Source organism: Alligator mississippiensis, chromosome 5 (genome assembly GCF_030867095.1).
Source record: "Alligator mississippiensis isolate rAllMis1 chromosome 5, rAllMis1, whole genome shotgun sequence".
Classification (NCBI taxonomy): Eukaryota; Metazoa; Chordata; order Crocodylia; family Alligatoridae; genus Alligator; species Alligator mississippiensis.
In genome coordinates, this window is record NC_081828.1 from 126,680,645 (window position 1) to 126,699,490 (window position 18,846).

Genomic DNA, 18,846 nt, shown 5'->3' on the forward strand with positions numbered 1-18,846 from the left:
TTCATTTTTTTTTCCTGTTTTGCATCTGGATTCAACTGAGACTGTCTACAAAAAAGAAAAAAACTTGGGAAGTGAGGGTGGAGGGGGGAAGTCAGTCCTGGGAGAGACCCCACTGAGAATAGTCTGTGGACAGCTAGGGCACTTGCATGGGATGCGAGAGCCAGGTTCTACTGCCACTTGCAAGTCATCCCAGGTAAGTACCCTAACCACTGGGTGTGAGCTGTTCCGCTAAGTGCAAATATCTCTTTCGGATACCAAAATTCTATACTAAACCTTAGAATTTCCTGGTATTGTTTGCTATCTATCCTAGGCTGTGGACTGGCTTTCATTTCTAGCGATGGAAAACTTCCACCACTAGAAATTCTTCCAGGAGAGGAAGCAGTACAGGCATTCAGCCTGTATCCATCCCCTCTCCCCTGCTCCTCACACCTTCCCAGGACTGGGGTTGTCCTGGTCTGGGGAAAGCATGGGGGACAGTGACTGTTCCTGTCTTTCCAGTGGGGCAAATCCCTCTTCTTGCCTGCTTCTTAGACTGGGGACTCCAGGCTGGAGAGCTGGTGGGGAGAAGCAGCCGACTGCTCCTTTGCTCAGCTCCTAGTGGTACCTCAGCAGGGTAGCAAGGGGAAGCCAGCTGGGGCTAGAAACCAGGCTTAGTGACAGCCTCTCCAAGCCCAATTCGCAGTCCCCAAGCTTTGCAGTCTGGCCTCCTACTGCCCAGGTATGTGGTAAAGGCAACAGAAAGAGTTGGCAAAGCCCATTCCCACCTTTTTTCCCAAACGGGTGACTGTTTGGTTTAGAAAGGGATGGGGAACACTGGCTGCTTCTCCCATCTTCTCCCAGACCAGTCCAGAGAAAGTAGAAGAGCAATGGGGCAAAGCCCCCAGCATGTTCCTCAAACTGAGCAATCCCTGGTTGGTGGTATTGTCGCTCCCATCCCTTGTTGGAGCTAATTAAGAGAGGGGCATGTAAGCATTCACTCTTGAGAGAGATACTCTCCCTCAAGGGAGATCTTTCAGGTTGAGACCAGGAAGATCTTTCTCCCACAAGGGGCATGTTTCCCAGAGGAGACACTCAGTGAACATTTGTATGCTTCTCATTTCTACCAGAAGAATGATGATTCTCTCAGTAGAAAGGTAATGCCTGAACATGGCTTTGGTCTTGACTAATTAGCATTTCCTGACAGGTGAAAAAAATCATCCAAAAATTCCTGACTAGTTTTTCATGTTCCATACAACTAAAAATGCCTAAGTCTTTCCAAATGTAATTTAAAATAGTTGCCAGCAGGCTGGAATGACATTGTTAAATGGGAAGGGATGTAAACCATTTGTTGGCTGATAGGAAGAGTGAGATGACTGTTAGGATGTGGTCTTTTCTGTGGATACCTTGAATCTTGTTGGGACTGTGGACTTGCTTGTGGTCTGTTGAACTGTAATTTTACTGTGCACCAATATGTCGTTCATTTGAGCAGAGCAGCTTTTTTTAACTCCAGGTGGAAGTTCTGGGTCTTTTATCCCTATAGCCAAATTGCTTTTGTGGGTGCGACATTGAAGATTCCTTTAAATTAACACTAGAAATCTTAAATACTGAGTACCAATTTTCTTTTTATTTTAATTGCCACAATTTTTAGTTTACTTGTTTTATATATACTTGCTTAGTCTACCTGCGTGTGTGTGGGGGGGGAGGTGTGTGTCTGTAACCTGAAAATGTACGTAGCCTATTCCCTAATTCATTGTACCATTACCATTACTTATGGCATGTTGCTAAATCCATTATAAATGTGTTCTATTAGAGATTTTTAACTTGTCTATTTTAAATTTCTTTCAGTTGGAACTTTGCAAATACAAGTTATCAGAGCTGTTGTGAATTTGACCTGCTGCTTTGTTTCCTTAGATCTGTTCACTAAGTGCGTGTGATTCTTTGAAGGGATGTTTTTCTAAACAACGTTGTGGGTTTTTTCCTCCCCCACTCTTTAAAACACTTGTGTGCACACATATTCCGTTTCCTAGGTTACTTGAGTGTAGATTGGATTTCTTGCATATAATCTTTGCTCTCATCCCACCTTTCTTATTTATTTTTACCTTGATATTACCTTTCTCAGCAAATCTTTGTAGATGCTATATAAAATTTTTGCCATTTTCCATGACCCATCTTTTCCCTCATGACTCCATTTGTGTTCCAGTGGAGCTCATAATCTCTGTTTTGTCTACCATTTGTCTTTTTCTATGTCTTTTCCCACATATATGAGACCTGAAATGTCACTTTGTCAGGTATTGACCATTCTCAGATGTTTCTCCCCTTATTGGCATGTAGGTTGATGAATGAGTTGTAATCTTTGTATAATGTCAGAATATTTCTGAAGACAAGATGTTTATCCTTGCAGCAAGTCTAATTACCTGTAGTATTTGTAAATGATGATACACATATTTTATGGGATGGATCCTGAAAAATCATATTCTAATGATGAACCCTTCCAAAAGGTGGGGGAAATAGTAATAGCACACAGTTTAAGTAACTACTTTAGTATGTTTTTGGTCCTGAATTATTTGCAAACAATTGGACATCTGTGTGTTTGTTTGTTCAAAATTATTAAACAAACTATTTATAAAAACAGGGCTTGCTCATGAACAATAGTTGGTATAGATTTTAGTATTTTTTTTAATCGTGTGCTATTTGTCATGTACGATTAACAGTTTTTCTCATGTGGTGTATTTTTGACTCCCTGAGGAAGATTGGAAGAGTCCTGAACTTGCAAAATTGCTTTCAACCTGGCTATATTAACATTAATATTCTAAATGCACATAAGAATACATGTCCATATATATTTATAATAATTTGGCATTTCCATGAGTGTTTTTACAAATGCAAACAACATTTACTTTATGACTTGCACAAATTTTTCATAAAAATTAAAAAGGTTTCTTGACTTTTTTGCCCATGTACAGTCCTTAATTATGTTTGTAGGCCCAGTGTTTTTGCAATGATGACTTAAGGCCCTCATCATGCATACTTGTTTTGATTGGGGTAATTGCCAAAGTAATAAAGTTAAGTACCTGCATATAGGTTTGCAGATCAAGGCTTCAGATTGTATGATTTAATAATGAACTAATTATTTAAAGGCAGCTATACTGGCAATTGTGATTAACTGTCATAATATGCAATACACTACTTTGGTGTGCCTGCCTGCATGTAATAAATGGATAGAGACTTGTCTTAGGGTTAAGGGAAAAGCTTTATTTTCAAGTCTCTAAGGCAGAGGTGGGCAAAATGCGGACCGAGGGCTGGATGCGACCCACCAGGCCATTCTATCCAGCCTGCGGGGCCCATAAAAAATTTAGAAAATTAATATTCATCTGCCCCTGGTGGCCCTCGATGGCTTGCTGAAACTCAGTGAGCAGCCCTCTGCCCAAAAAAATTGCCCGTCCCTGCTCTAAGGTAATAAAATTAAATCTTAATAAAATTAAATCAAATTAAATCTTACAGAAATAAAACTGTCCAGACAAGCACGCATGTGCCTCTTGCCCCATCTCAAACCCCTTTGAGATGAGTCAAGAGGAACATGCGGGAATGAAAAAAAGTTCCCCGCGCTGCAAGTTTGGGGTGGGATGGGGTTCCACATTGCTTTAACACTGTAGATATATCAATAAAACATTGTCCAACTGATTGCTGTCTCTGTCTCACTCTCTCTCTCTTTCTCTCTCTTTATAGTGGTCTTTTGTTTTAATTGTGGAGGAACATGGATTTCGGGGTATTTTACAGAGTGACTGGGATTTTTTTTAACAGGGCCTTTTCAGTTTTCCAATAGGGAATGCCAGAATTGCTGCTAGGGAGGCCAGTAGCAGGACCCTGCCTGCTCAGAGCTGGCACCTTGGACCCAACTGGAGGTGGCTGATCTCCTGGCCAGATGGGGCCAGGAGGACACGCTTTGACAGTTCAAAGCAGGCCACCACGCCCAGAACATCTTCTGGGTGATAGCTGCCCAGATTGCCAGGCAGGGGGCACACATGACAGTAGTGCTGCACAGAGGTCATCTCTGCAGTTGCAGCCCACTGGCAGCTAGCCCAGAGGGCAGATGCCTTTACTGTCTGTGCAGTTCCCATCCAGGTCTGGCAGGTGCACAGCAGGTCACAGCCAGGCAGGAGCCCCCACTGCCAGACTGATGCAGTGAGTACAGTGTGCAGGGAACTCTCAGGGCTGCTTCAGCAGTCCAGCTGGCACAAGGGTTAGTGTCCCCAGGTACCAATTGGCTGGGCCCCAGAAGCTCCTGAGAGTGAGTAGCCCTGAGCTACTTGCCAGGGCAGGTTTTTGTACTGCTGGCGACAGCACAAATGCTGGCCCTGGGCTCTAGCTCCCTTTGGCTGCAGATCCGGAAGGAGCCAGGCAGGGTTATTTTGCCCCACGTGGCACAATTTGCTCCACAACAAAGTGCATGTCCAAGCACGTGCGCTGAGGCAAAAAGCCCTGGCTCAAATTTGCACCGCTTCTATTTGAGCTGCTGCAAGTGCACGTGCTTGCATGTGTGGACGCGCCCTTGATGTGTGTTTCTTTTTTTTTTTTTATAAATGTAAAAGGTGATTGCTGAAATGCCTTTAAACGCACATATTCTTTTCTGTGCTAATGAGCTACTTCTTCAATGCTTCTACCTTCTCAATCACTGTGTGACCTTGATCTAATCTTTTCTCTTCTACCTCAGTTTTTTCCTTTTAAAAACTATAAAATAATACTTATCACAGGTCTGCTTCATGGATTATGTTTATATAGGTCGGTGTATGTATAAATTCTGATTGCTAGCTATTATTATAAAAAATCTTAACCATTTTGTTAATGCTGATGCAAACTGAAATAGAATCTCACTTCTTGGTTAATATAAGGTGCCAGTCAGTCTTGTGTCGATTGTTGGACCTATTTTGCATATAGTAAAAATGAGATGGGATGTCCAATCAATTGCTCTTTTCTGGAGTGAGTTGGGGTTGGGTAACTGATGAAGTAGTAGCATTAACAGTAAATTTTTTTGCTTGATTAGTTCATGTATCAGTCCTTAATGACCTATATACAACTTTGTTCCGGGGAGATGAGCCACTCAGATTTTATTTTTTTAGATGGACATGATGCATCTAAATGTATCTGGGTAATATGCTGAAAGGCTTAAATCATGTTTTACTTAATTCTTTTGAGGTTATATCTTGAAAGACAAAGGGTAAAATTTTAACCCAGTTGAGTTCAATGAGCATTTTCACAATTGGGTCAAGGATTTCACCTCAAGCCTGTTAGCGTGTGACACTGTTTACAGAATCCTATTTCCAAGCCCAGCACTCTTCATCTTCCTCTTATATATACAGCTTTGTATTTATTATTTGCAAAGTGTTATGGTAAGTAAAGGATTCGTTGCCAGAGGAATGAGGATTTGAGCTCTGTACAGTAATGCTGTTTATCTGTAGCAGTCACTGGAGTCTTTTGTAGGATAACTTTAAGGTTCCTAACCCCTAAAGGGTTGAGGGGTTTTCTCCGCAAATACCCATCTTGAACTTAAATTGGTTCATTTCTTTCATTTAGTCAGACTACCCTGTCAAGCTCTCCCTCTTTTTAAGTATCACTGTTCAGACAGAGCAGCCTTTCCTGGCTGTCCTTGGAACAAGTCAGCCAAAACTGAAGAGGCATTTTAGGACTCTTGAAGGCCTTTTGAAATACTTAAGCTTTGACAGAGAACATCTTAACAAGCTTCCTGTCCTCCTTTCCTAAATTGGGAAGTTTATTATTATTATTTTTTTACAATCCTCACTTAATTTTAAAAGCATTATTCTTGCTAATTCCCCTCATTATGTTTCCCAGTCAGGAAGGATTTATTTTTTGTTCCTACCTAGATGGTATTTTAATAAGAGCAGACCCAGCAGCCAGCTCTACTATTCTTTAATGAGTTGTGTTCTCTACTGTCCATCTACTGATGGATTATAAATCATTAAAAGAACTCCCTGGTTACCACTCAGAGAATGCATCATCTGGGTTTCATTTTTTTAATACATTCATAAGCGAGACTGTACATTCCATAAGCACATATGAGCACTATGGCAACAAGAGCTAGGAGATTTGCAGAGAGTGCATGGGAATTGTTTTCCAACAGGCACATAATGACAGTGGCCAGCATTACCTTTGGCAGGGTGTCATGTGAGACAAATACCAATATTTTTTATAAGAAAAATATTTTATACAATCATAGAAAATTAGTGTTGGAAGGGACCTCAGGAGGTCATATAGTAGATGTTCCTTCTCAAAGCAGGATCATCCCCAACTAGATCATACCAACCAAGGCTTTGGCTAGTCAGGTGTTACAAAATTCCAAGGATAGAGATTCCACAACCTCTCTGGGTAACCTGTTCTAGTACTTTACTACCTTCCTGGTGAGAATACTTTTTCCTAATATCTAACGTAAACTTCCCTTACTACAACTTAAGACCACGTCTCCTTGTTTTGTTATTTGCTGAGAACTATCTGGTTCCATCCTCTTTGTAACCACCATTCAGGTCACTGAAGGCTGTTATTAACCCCCCCCCTCCCCCCCGCCTCCCCAGCCCCCCATTCTTTGCTTCTCCAAACTAAAGAAGTTCAGTTCCCTTAGCTTCTCCTCATGAATCACGTGCCCCAGTCCCCTAACCATTTTCATTGTCCTCTGCTGGACTCTCCGATTTGTCCATATCCTTTGTGTAGCAGGGGAGCAAAACACAAAGTATGTGGACCAAAACTGGACATGGTGCTATAGATGCGGCCTCGCCAGTGCTGAATAGAGGGTAATCATCACTTCCCTTGATCTTCTGGCAACACTCATACTGATGAAGCCCAGTATGCCATTAGCCTTTTTTGCAACAAGGACACACTGTTTGCTAATATTCAGCTTATTCCACTGTATTATTTAGTCCACTATAACCCCTAGGTGCTTTTTTGTGTAGCTGCTGCCTAGCCAATAGTCCCAAGCTTATACTGTTGCATGGGATTGTTCCATCATAAGTGCAGGGCTTTTCAATTGTCCTTGTTGAGCTTCATAAGATTTCTTTTGGTTTAAACATCCAATTTATTGAGGTCTGTCTGAGTGCTAGCCCTACCTTCCATTGTATCTACTATTCCCCCTAGGTTGACGTTATCCCCCTAGGTCGGTGCTGAGGGTGCACTCCATCCTATCTTCCAGGTCGTTGATGAAGATATTAAACAAAACTGGCTCCAGAACTGAGCCTGGGGGCACTCAATACCAGCTGCCAACTTGACATTGAGCCCTTTGAGCTTGATGATCCCCAGTTTTCTATTCACCTTGCAGTCCATTCTTCCTTAGTTTGCTAGTGAGAATGTTTTGGTAGAGTGTATCAGAAGCCTTGCTAAAGTCGATGTATATTGCATCCACAGCTGTCTCTGGATCCATAGAGGCAGTTATCTTGTCATAGAAGGCAATCAAGTTGGTCAGGCATGACTGACTGTTTTTCTTCACCACCTCCTCCAAGTGCTTAGAAACAGATTCCTTGATGAACTGCTCCATGATTTTTCCAGGGACTGAGGTGAGGCTGAGTAGCTTGTAATTCACCAGATCCTCCTTCTCTTAAAGATGGGCACTATATTTGCCCTTTTCCAACTGTCTGGGATCTCTCCAAATCACCGTGAGTTTTTAAAGATAATAGACAGCAGCTTTGCAATCACACTGGTTAACTCCCTCAGCACCCTCTGGTGCATCATGTCTGGCCCTATTGACTTGTACATGTCCAGCTTTTCTAAATAATCCTTAACATGTTCTTTTGCCACTGTCAGCAGCTTTCCTCTTCCCTGGACTGTGCTGCCAGGTGTGGTAGACTGGTTGCTGACCTTTCCTGTGAAGACTGAGATAGAAAAGGCATTGAGTATTTCAGCCTTTTCCACATCATCTTTTACTAGGTTGCTTTCCCCATTTTAGGGACCCACACTTTCCTTGATCTTCCTTTTGTTGTTGACATACTTGTAGAAACCCTTCTTGTTACCCCAAAAACTTGTCCTTAATCTGTTCCTTTGCCACTGTTAGTTGCTCACCTCCTCCCCAAACTGTGCTGCCAGGTGTATACTCCTTAATCACAATTTGTTTACTCCTTAATCACAATCTACTCTGCCAGCATGTGTTCCACTCTCTTTTTGATGGCAGAAGGATTATGGGTTTCTGCACATGCTGGATTTGCAGAGGAGTTCATTGACTTGCATTTAAGCATTCCTACTTAGAGACTTTATCTTTTGACCTCTTAATCCTTGAGGTTTTCCAGAAAATCTACCCTAATGTTGCACAACTGCTAATGTGGTATTTACCTTGGAGTAGACAGATGAAGGTTAGAATATAACTGAGTTCTCATCTGTAGGGCCAAAACTGCTTTTAACCACCTTTGCATCACAGAAAGGTTACCTCATGGTGTGGCTACTCTGTCTAGAAAGGACCATGCTCCTGGGATTAAATACTGGCCTCACTGAAATCAATGGCACAACTCCTGTTGACTTTATTGGGACCAGGATTTCACCTTTGACCTTTACAAAACTGTAGTTTGATCTTGTTCACATTATATACAGAGAGAGAGAGATCAGTGATTTCAGATATATTGATTTCTATATCTGTATATCTAGATATCTGTAGCTGAGGCATTAGCAAAGGATATCTTGGCATAGTAGGTTTAGAATATACATGGACTTTTAACCTCTACATTGACTAAACTTGGTTAGAAGATGGGGTTATCCTCAGTCATGCAAACCAACCATCTGTTGAAAAGGCATTTATGAATCTTTGTCAAATTTGTTGATTCTGCCCATGTGGATTGAGCTGTAACATTGTAGGTTTGTACCTATTCTTGGAGCAGTAGTGATCAGAATTAGCTTCGAGGGTGCTTCAATGATGTCGTCCAGCTGAATGACTTAGTAGCATTGAAGACCTGTCAGAGGGACCATTCTGTGGTAGGTAAGAAATTGGAAGTTAAAGTTATTTTGAGAGCTTTTAGTGGATGTAAATTCACACCAGCAACCAGACTTTCTATGTGGATGTAATAGTATGAAATCTTAGGTGAGAGAAGGAGAATTTTAATGAAAGGTTGGTGAGAAAGGAAGTGATTGAACTTTTGTTTGAAGTAGATAGTCTTCCCACCCCCCACCCGATACAGATGATGTAAATTGTTAGTGCTAAAGACATAAAACAGCATAGATTAGGGGTGGTCAGTATATGGCCCACATGCTATAAATAGCATGGGCAGTTTTTACATGTGACATGCAGCAGATTGGGGAGGGAGCAGAGAGCAGAGCAGTAGTTCATTTGGGGAGCACAAGGAAGGGCTTGAAGAGCAGACCAGCATGTACAGCAGAAAGCAGAACAGCAGATCAGGCAGGGAAGGGGATCAGAGTGGCATTTTGGGAGGTGGGGGTGTGTGTGTGGAAATGGCTTAATTTGCGTCACACCTGCTGAAAAGTTTAGCCTCCACTGGTATAGATAATTATGTAGACTTGTGGTTGGCTTTGGCAGTGCTCTAGCATTGGGGGCTTCACTTGTTTCAGGGCTAGGCAGGATGGAGCTGTGCCCATGCTACAGCCAGGGAGTAGGAGAAGCAGTAGCACTGGCAACAGCTGGACCACCTGTCTTTCTTAGACCTGAGCCAGGTTTTCCAGGCGTCAGCTCTAAAACATTGCTGTCTATAACAGACTCATATGAATTAGTGGGCAGGATCCAGAGCACTGAGCTTGTCATAAGGCTGAAGACCCGCTCCCAGATCTGGCTGATTAGAGTTTTCACCATGGCTGTTGTACCTCTGCATCAGCCAAGGAGTTCTCCATTCAGTCCCTGTCACTGTGGCTGCTGGATCTGCAACTTTAGCCTGACCAACGTCCAGGGGGTGAATGCGGCCAATTTTTAGTTGCCAGCAGTGACTAAAACCATTAAATTCTGCGCCCATGTTTACTTCTTGGGTCATGGCTGCACTGACACTGCAGCTCCAGCAGCCACGGTAATGAGGCTTGAGCAGCGGCAGTGTTAACACTTTGGCTGCTGGCAGCTTCAGTAAAAAGCCCTGCAGGCCAGATGGCCTACCTCTGCAGGGCAGATCCAGCTGACAGCCATATATCAGCCTTTAAATCCTCTGTAATGCCAACTCATGAAAAAATCATGAGACTCCCAACTTCCAAGTCAAATTAACTCTGACTCATGATCTCTGGATAGAGAGATCGGATCTTGGGATTTTTTCTTCTGGTGCACGTAGAGCAGTGCTCTGCTGGTAAGTCTGTGGAGGGGAAGAGGCAGGGGGGAGTGGGAATGAGTAGAGGGCAGTTCCAGGCCCCCATGGTGAGGGAGGGAGGGAGCGGGGCAGGGGCTGGGGTGAATGGGGCCATGGGGCAAGGGCAGGATGTGTGACAGAGCTGTGGGTGGCTCGTCCAAGAGCATCAGAGCTGCACACTGGCTGCGCCACGTGTCCTCTGCCTGCCCAGAGGTGCTTTGTAGTTCCTGGGGCAAAGGCAACAGGGCACAAAGCACCAGTGAGTAGCCTGCTTTTGCTCCACACACAAATTGGGCGGGGGGGCGGGTCATATTTCCCCATTCCTCCCCTGATGGCATGTGCAGCGGCAGGGAGCACACCCCTATACTCTTGGTCAAGCTGCTTGCTGCCTGCCCTGACCCATCTGTGTGCATCTGTCTGTGTATGTGTCTGTATGTGTGTCTGCCCCTCAATCCCAAGCCACAGTACCCTAAGCCCTGCTGCTGCCCCTCACTCTTGGCCCACAGTCCCCTGTAACCTACCAGGGTGTGCAGCAACACCCCCTCCCCAGTCTCTAAACCCCCACACACAGAGCCCCCCACACCTTCATAAATAACCCCCCTACCCGCACACACGTCAAAAATAGTATTTCATGATTTACATTCCAAATCTCTTGATTTTAAAAAGTTTGTCTCATGATTTTGACATGGTGGGGTTGGCAATACTGAACCCTGCTTTAAAGGGTTTGCTGGTACACATGTGCTGGTGAACACCTCTGTTAGAGATACAACTTTATAAGAAAACTCTTGCCAATATAAGGTAAACCAACACCTGAAATGGATAAGCAATATGGAGAAAAGGGTTTTGTGGTGTTCAGTTGTGTCTTCAGTGAGAATTTTCTATTATAGTCTCACCAGCAAGACAACCTAGAGGTTAAGTAATTTGCCATGTCTTTTTATTGGCACAAGTTGTGTCTACAGCTTAGACACAAGTTGTGTCTGAGCTTTTTGCTCAGAGCTGTATCAGTTAGGGGGTACCAGCTTTTTACATTCCTAACTGACATATCTGTGCTTGAAAAACCTATTTAAATATAGACCAAGACTCTGTGTGTTTTAATTTAGTCATCCAGAAAATGAGAGGTAATGATCCATGCCTACCTGGCAGGGTTGTTGGGACATTTACTGTATAAACATTAATAAATTAATCTCTGATCCATGTATAGAAGGACTTGTATAAGTGCTTATTATCATTAATTAGTTCCCATTTTCCCCGTTCGAGAATGTTCAATTATAATAATAAATTCCACTGCAGATCTTAAAAGGTACAGCATGCTGTCCTTGAGGATATAGAAGGCTTATTATATAGAAAAGTAATTGTCAGCCAAAGCAGCTTCTCCCTTTTTTCCCTCTTCCCTGCCTTTAGCTAAGGAAGTGTAAATATACCATTGAGTAACTGTGCAAGACCTTACCATTAATTTGGTTTCCTAATAGCTCGCTGCTTCAGATTCATGGTTTGTTCAGTGCACGTCAGAAGTAGGCAGAAGGAAACTGAATAGTACAGGCATCTGAATAAAGCAGAGAAGACTTTCACAATTGGAAATATTGGTTTGCTATTAGTTGAAGTTTTTTGGACTTTGTGGCCAGGCAAATGTTACTGAGTACATCAACTAAAAACGTGAGACTGATGTGTGTTAAACGATTTACTTAAATGAACAAAATGGATTTATATGGATTTTAGGTATTGTAATGTTTTAAATAAAAATGTCTCTCTAGCTCTTTATTAACTATTTGGCAAGAGTGCTAATAAAGCATTGAGGGAAAGACATTTTAAATTATATTTAAACTGAGCTAATATGAAGGTGGCTGTGAGATAAACATCACACACTGTAAGAGGAATTAATTTCCACATTCCACATAGAGAATATTTGTATTTCTAGAGGTCTGAGAATGAAGCAGAAGGAGGTAGGGTAAAGGAATGGAGGGAGAGAAGGGAAAAGAAAACACTAATATATATACTCTGCATATAATCTAGATACATGAATCTAAGTACATTTCTGTTGGTTAAAAGAGATGGAAAAGTGCACTGAATGGAATAAGTATAGATTGAGAGAATCTTTTATTGTCCAAATTATGGCGAGATTACATTTTTTGCCACGTCTGGGGGTTTTTTGTTGTTTTTCTTGGGTTTTTTTCCCCCCACCATTTCCCCCCTAGCTTTATTATTGTTATTTTAGGGGTGTATAAACTCTTCAGGGCAAGGGCTGTTTTCTAGTATGTTACCTAACACGAATGGGTCCTGGGGTTCCTGGAAGCTACCAAAATAGAGACTGTAATAAATAATAATAGTGGGAAATACATTTTTAATAAATATTATAAGCAACCCAGGGCTGGTTATCTAAGCAGGAAACAAATGCATATATTATGTGTGGTTAACTAATAATGTGTTACTTAACCTAACCACTTGTTAACTTATCATGAACTATGGAGAAATGTGTTCTTAATATAAAGTATGACGATTGTTACTATTTGTGCACAAATTTATTCATTGTTACATTTATAACTAAGGTTTGGTGGGTTTTTTATGTTTTCTTTCTGTCTCCAATGAGGCTCAAAATGCACAGCAGCTCCACGAGAGGATCCAGTCTTCTAGTATGGATGCCAAGTTAGAATCACTGAAAGATTTAGCCAGTTACTCGCGGGATGTTACGTTTGCCCAGGAATTTATAAACCTAGATGGTATCTCTCTCCTTACGCAGATGGTTGAAAGTGGCACAGAGTAAGTATGTTGTTTAAACTGTCATATTTGTTTTCAATGCATAGTTGTTTTCTCTGTCCTCTTTATTTTAGCTTAAAATATTTCCTTACAAACTACTCAGTTTCTAAGACTAAAAGAAAAGCAGTATCTGAACAGTTCTCTGCTACCAAAGGTATGGCTGGCGGGGGTGAGGTGGGGAGCTTTGAAAGCACAACACCCAGGATTAAGAGTCTTATTCTCCTGCCATCCCCTAGAATTAAAAAAAACCAAAACAAACCCCAAGCCCACCCCCTGTCCCAAAAACATCAACAAAAAACCCTACACCCTCATTTGTTAATAGTTCCATCTGGAGTCTGCTGTTAAATGGTGTCTGCACATAACTTTGTTTAAATACATGCTCTTTAATACAGCATTAACAATTCACTTCCTTTTCTTTTCTTCTTTCTTAACTATTTTTTAAAAACCTTTGTGGTTGGGGATTGGTAAAGAACAAAGGCTAGTTGGAATTTTGTGGCAGTTGGGCACCTGGCCCCCTCAGGGTATTTTGAAAAATCTCAGCCTTTTATCCTAGTGTTAATTGACCTAATCCTGTTCCATTAAAGTAAATGAGTTTTTACTATTTGCTTTAACAGGAAAAGGAATGAGATGTTTATTGTTAATACAGATGTTACAGGAAGATATGCCCCAGCAGCCTGATCATCTTTATGTTAACTACTGTTTTAATAGATGCTATTTCTCATGGGATTTTGAGATCCTCTGTTAAAAGATGGTGTTTCTTAATGCTTTGCAGTTACTGTATCAAGATCTACATGTGCTGTTGATGTAGCCTCATTGCCACAGGCTCTTGGGAGGAAGCTAATACTGTAGAACAGCCTTGTTTTGTAGCCTGTGTAGATGTTTTAGATCACTTCTCTCACCCTAGCTACAGTGAATTTTGGTTTGATTTTTTTCCACTCCTTAAATATCAGTTGTTCTGGAGTTACATTAGCCTAAGGCCTTGTTTGCACTGAAGAATTGTGTACTGGTGTAAACCATGCTGGTCTACAAACACAAGTTCTACTGGTTTAATTAAAAATGTTTTTTTTTTTTAATAGATTTAGTTTTTATCATCCTAGCTTAATTTAATCATCAACCACACAAGCTAACTATGTTTAAATTCACTTAAGTTTCCACACAGTGGAATTTAACTAAAACACATGTTTTTGGTTTAAAAGAATAGCTATAGCTAATGAGGTTCAAGTGATGTTCTCAATCAGGGTACTACAGCATCCTGTGGTATCATGAAATCCTTTCAAGGGTGCTGTGGGGTGTCATACAATGTTAGCATTTTTAGGTGTGTAGACATGATTCCAAAATTAAACACAGAATTTACAGGTAAGACTCTTGGGTTCCTAGGAAAGTTCTCTGAAATCTTAAGTGTTAAAGATTTTTACCTGTTGTGGTTTTTCTGAGTTCTCTGCAACAGAATAATTGCTCTAGCACTTTTCTGTAGTAAAAAAATGAGTGAAAACTAATAGCTGGCATTTTCTGAGGACTGTCTGGAGTCTAATAAGGCTTCCCAGAGTCTAAAAAGGCTGAGAACTACTGCTGTAGAAAGTACTGTGGAACAGTAGCACTAGTAACAAAACTAAAAAAAGTCTTCCATTGACCAGATGAATTACATTGGTAAAAGTCACTCATTTGGGGAACCTGTCTGCAATACAAGTTTGCAACAGTATAGCAATATTGACATACCTATGTGCCTGCAAAAAAGTCAGATATTAGCAACCTTAAAACTGATGTTACTTAATAAGGAATCGGGGACCAAATAATATCTGACAGGTTCACATATTTGATCTCTAGCTGCTCACTACATTCTTCTTCCTCATTTGGCAATTTGGAGCCTCTGTAATTCGCAGTGGTAACTGAAGTGACTGTTCATTTTGTTTGTGAGGGTAATTGGAAGGCAGGGATATCTGCAGCACACAGTTCATTCTAATCTAGGTTTATAACATAGAACAGAAAATCCTCGTTAGGCATATACAATAAGTTTTGGGTATAATGGAAAGAACAAGTTCTGTACCTAACAACACACATACCTGAACATAATTTCTCCCACACTTTCCAGTATCATTTCATTATTGACCTTCTTTGTTCTTGTTGTAGGCACATCCTCCTGACAAAATTACCTCCACACTAAAGTTAATTTTTTCAAGTTAGCTTTGTTCAAGTGAGAGGAGTTGCACCAAGATTAAACTCAAGCTGGGTATTCGGCCTGTGCGAAGCAGCAAGTATTCGCTTTGGATTCGGATTTGGAGGGACAGTGATTCAATTTGGTAATTTGAATCATTGTCCTGATTCGATCCGGCCTAATCCAAATCCGAAGATATTCAGTGCTGAATCTCATTTGGCCACAGATTATACAGGTAGGCAGTGCTGGCAGGAGCAGCTGGGGGAGCAGCCACATGAGCCCTGGCTTGAGCCAGTAGCTCTAAGAGAAGCTGTGGCTCCCCTGGCAGCTCCCCCAACTGCCCTCCCACTGGGGCAAGGCAGGCAGTCCTGTCAGCCCTGGGAGAAGCTGCAGGGGCTGAGGGGAATGATTGGGAGCTGGGCGGGGAATGATTGGGGGCTGGAGGAATGAACGGGGACTTCCCCCTCAGCTCCTGGTTTGATCCCCCAGCTCCCAATCATTCCCCCAGCCCCTGCAGCTTCTCCTGGGGCTATTGGCTCCAGCCATGACTTGTCTGGCTGCTCCCCTGGCTGCCTCCCTGCCAGGGTGAGGCAGACAGTGCTGGCAGCCCTGGGAGAAGCCCCAGAGACTGGGGGAATGATTGGGGAGCTGGGGGGAAGCCCCTTGATCATTCCCCCAGCCTCCAGTCATTCCCCCCAGCTCCCCATTTGATTTCCCAGTTCGATCCCCAGCTCCCAATCATTCCCCCCCCATCCCCTGCGACTTCTCCTGGGGCTGCCAGCACTGCCTGTCTCACCCCAGCAGGGAGGCAGCCAGGGGAGTAGTCAGATGAGCTGCGGCTTCTTCCGGGGCTGCTGGCCGAAGCCGGCATTCGTCCAGCTGCTCCCCAAGCTGCTCCTGCTGGCACTGCCTAGTGCCTGCCTGTACAGTCTATGGCTGAATCTCTGAATCTCTGTGAATCAATTCAGAGGCTTCCGATTTGATTCCGAGAGATTAATGGGTCTCCTGATTCAATTCAGATTTGGAGATTTCGCTGCTGAATCGGGCTGAATCTCTGAATCGTATTGGCTACTGAGGCATCACACAGCCTTACTGGGTATCCCTTCTAAGACTACAGTCAAGACTTCTGGAGACACACATCTCTAAAAACCTGAGCTACTCCATGGGTTCTTTGACAATGAATTGTGGAAAAATGTCTTTTTTTTTTTTTTTTTTCTGAGCACTTGATAATGATGAATTGAGGGATGGCATAAGAGAATTAAGGACATTCAAGTAGAGTTAGTCTGCACCCACAGAGATGTGTTAGCATTTGATGGTTTGTGCTTATTCTAGTTTTAGCCATGTCTCCTAATGGGCCAAATACTCAGCATCATTATGCTCAAGGTAAGGATTTCTGTCTGTGAAATCAAGGCAGGGGTAGCAATTATAATGCAGGTTAACTCTACAGGAATGATACATACTTATTAACCTTCAGTGGACAGGTGCTGGAGGAACCTTTTTTAATCTTTATAGCTTATTTCTTACTCATTCTGTGACAGTTACAACTCACCCCTAGGTTTTACAGGTAGCTCTATAGTATTTTTTTTAGGAATATAGTACAATTTAAAAATATTAGCAGGCATTATCAATGGCTCCTACTTACATTCTCACATGTGTGCTCTACATATGCATAGTATATTGGTTTAAACAAATTAAAAATTAAGCAGTTTGCTACATAGCCTGTTGTAGGTGATGGTGGTCCATACTTTTGTAATTCTTATAAGTTTGCACAAGTATTCTTTATAATGCTGCATAATGACCATAATTCTGCCAACATTTTCCATTGAAGAATTTCTTGGTTGGAATAAAAGAGCTGTAGGTTCCAGATGTGCTGAAGTTTAAAATATGGTAGTTACAGCATTCTGATCGCAGTGTGGACAGATCCATAATGAAGCTGCAAATGTGTCCTGTCAATATCAATATTTTTAGGGTGGTTGCAGAGTATGGCATGTGTAGAATGCCTATGTCCATCTGAGTCAGGCAGAGAAGGAAACCACCCTTCCGTGCAGTCATTTCTATGACTTTGATCCTGAATACAAATAATTAATTGTGTTCAATCACACAAGTGCAAGAAGTGATATACTCAGTAAATATACTAGAGAACATGCTTTTTTAAAATTAGCTATTCCATTTGGACTATGATATTGCCAAGGAGTTTGTATTATCTTGTGCAAGAAGCCCAGATAGTGCATATAGCCATGGATAGACATGCAAGTGAGGTTCTGTGCTTTGAATGAATGCACATTTGGAAGCACAGAAGGGGCTCATATTAGAACAGTGGTCACCAACCAGTGGATCTTGGTCTATTGGTGGGTCCAAGGCCTGGGTGCCCTCATGCATGCATTCGTGTGCCCCAGCCCAGCAGGTCAGTCTGTGGGAGAGGGAAGGGGTGGGGGGCAGATTGAGGCAGAGGGAGAAAAATTATTTGGGGGCGCATCTCCCCAGCAGGTAAGTCCCACCTGGCCAGGCCCCCACTCAACTTACCCCTGCTCCTGCCTTTGCAGCACTGTCCCTCACTGCGGGGGCTTCAATCTAGCCCCCACCCCTTCCCTCCCCACAGACTTACCTGCTGGGTGGGTGGGTTGGTGAGGGCACACAGTAGATTTTGGGTTGCTTTTAAATGCCAAAGGTGATCTGCTACTTAAAAAGGTTGTTAACTACCAGAAGATAGGAATAGAATGTGAATGGAGCTTGATAAATTGGCAAACTGGGGTTTGCACAAAAGAATAAAATTCAACAAAGACAAATGTAAGATGTTATAGCTAGAGAAGAAAAAACAAATTTCCACATATAGCGCAAAGGATAACTTGCTGAGCAGTAGCACTTCTATTGTGTGTATCTGTAGAGAGGTATGGATCACAGACTGCACATGATGCATTAGCAAAAAGAGAAAAGAAAAGCAAATGTAATTTTAGTTTTCAGTAGCAGGAGTATTTTATGTAAGACATAGAGGTGATACTACTACTTTATGTGATGCTGGTTAGGCCCTGGATGGAGTATTATGTCCTGTTCTGGGCTCCATGTTTTAAGAATGATGTAGAGAACATGGGGACACTCCAGAAGTGAGCAATGAAGATGGCAAAGGCATTGGAGTGCAAGCTTTTTGAGGAAAGGTTGAGATTACTAGGTGTGTCTAATATGGAGAAAAGGAGATTAAGGAAAACACAGTAGCAATTTTCTAATGTTTGAAAGGCTGCCATAAAGGAGAGGCAGAACCTTTGCCACAGAGTGCAGGGCATAAAACAAGGGGCTTAAGCCTTAGCAAAAGACATTTGAAATAAATATCAGAAAAAAACTTCCTGGCTGTAAGAATAGTATGACAGTGGAGCAAGTTGCCCAGGGAAGTTATGGCATCTCCTTCATTGGAATCTTTTCAAGAAGAGTGTGGATAAGCATTTTTCCGGGCCAGTCTAGGAACAGCATATCCTTTATTTCTGCAGGGAGTTGGATTTTTAGATGATCCATCTTCCAACCTTATGTTTCTACTTTTCTATGTTGATGGTTCCAACTAGCAACAATTATATTAGCAGCAATTAACTCTGTTATGAAACTGTTCTTCTATGTTTGTCACAATAAAGATTACTATTTAGGAACCTGGTCACAACATAATCCTTGTGATCATTCTAGCAACAAATGTTTCTAAGCTGTGTTTCAACATGGCTG

The 18,846-nt window shown here is 42.1% G+C and overlaps 1 protein-coding gene across 6 annotated transcripts in view; it reads left to right on the plus strand.

Moving 5' to 3' along the window:
* Positions 1-18,846, plus strand: part of ELMO1 (engulfment and cell motility 1) — a 464,393-nt gene that overhangs the window by 128,815 nt on the left and 316,732 nt on the right. For all 6 annotated transcript variants that reach the window (XM_019483404.2, XM_019483406.2, XM_019483405.2 and 3 more), the window contains one exon: positions 12,826-12,995. In XM_019483404.2, the coding sequence (XP_019338949.1) occupies positions 12,826-12,995 (170 nt within the window). The remainder of the gene's footprint in view (positions 1-12,825; positions 12,996-18,846) is intronic.